The sequence below is a fragment of the Tupaia chinensis genome, unplaced genomic scaffold (genome assembly GCF_000334495.1).
Source record: "Tupaia chinensis unplaced genomic scaffold, TupChi_1.0 Scaffold145907_1, whole genome shotgun sequence".
In the NCBI taxonomy this organism is placed as follows: Eukaryota; Metazoa; Chordata; class Mammalia; order Scandentia; family Tupaiidae; genus Tupaia; species Tupaia belangeri.
The window spans coordinates 1,652,388-1,653,359 of NW_006205765.1; the positions used below are offsets into that span (position 1 = coordinate 1,652,388).

Genomic DNA, 972 nt, shown 5'->3' on the forward strand with positions numbered 1-972 from the left:
AGTATCCTCCTGAGCGCTAAAGAGACGGAGGCGAGAAACGCCCCCCGCGGATCCCCATGGGGGCGGCCTGAAGCTGAAAGGGGTTTCCAGCTTTTCTTTTCCTTTTTCATTCTGTTCAAAGATTTTTTTTTTTTCTGTTCAAAGTTAGATGTTTCTGCACTTCGTTTAACAAAAGAAGCCAAATCCCTTCCTCTGGCTCCGCCCTGGTCTCCTAAAGCTCAGCTGGCCAGCGGGTGGTGGGCAGGGGTGGCGGGGAGTGGAGACTCCGGAGAGCTGAGGCTCCCGCTCTACTGCAGCCCGGGGTGGGTGGTGGGCGTGGAGCCGAGTGGGCCGGTGTCTCCCGGTACTGGCACCGGGTGCCTAAATCCTTGCGGTGGGAGCGTTTGGTCAGGTGCTCTTTAAAACCTGGAGAATTTCTTACAACTCTGAGGGCCTCTAGAGAGAAGCCTGGGCCCGTGGAACGCCGGAGGTTGGGTGTCTTCAGACTCAAGAGGGGCTGGGTTTCTAGCGCTGGGTGTGTCGGGGGAGGACCTAGGGCTGGAGAAAGAGATTCCGGGTGCCTAAATCCTTGCGGTGGGAGCGTTTGGTCAGGTGCTCTTTAAAACCTGGAGAATTTCTTACAACTCTGAGGGCCTCTAGAGAGAAGCCTGGGCCCGTGGAACGCCGGAGGTTGGGTGTCTTCAGACTCAAGAGGGGCTGGGTTTCTAGCGCTGGGTGTGTCGGGGGAGGACCTAGGGCTGGAGAAAGAGATTGGATTTCTTGGGATTTTTTCCAATCACAGCACATAAGTGGGATGGGGAGGAAGGAGTGAGGCCGGCTGGGCCAGATGCTTCCCAGCTCCCCTTCTCCTCCTCCAGTTGGGTGGCCTTTGAGTATCCCGACTTCCAGGGGCAGCAGTTTATCCTGGAGAAGGGAGACTATCCTCGCTGGAGCGCCTGGAGCGGCAGCAGCAGCCCACCACACAAACAGCTG

General features: G+C 57.4%; 1 protein-coding gene across 1 annotated transcript in view; it reads left to right on the forward strand.

Annotated features, from left to right (window-relative positions):
* Positions 1-972, forward strand: part of CRYBA2 (crystallin beta A2) — an 18,870-nt gene that overhangs the window by 14,633 nt on the left and 3,265 nt on the right. The window contains exon 4 of the mRNA XM_006168649.3: positions 858-942. Within this exon, the coding sequence (XP_006168711.1) occupies positions 858-942 (85 nt within the window). The remainder of the gene's footprint in view (positions 1-857; positions 943-972) is intronic.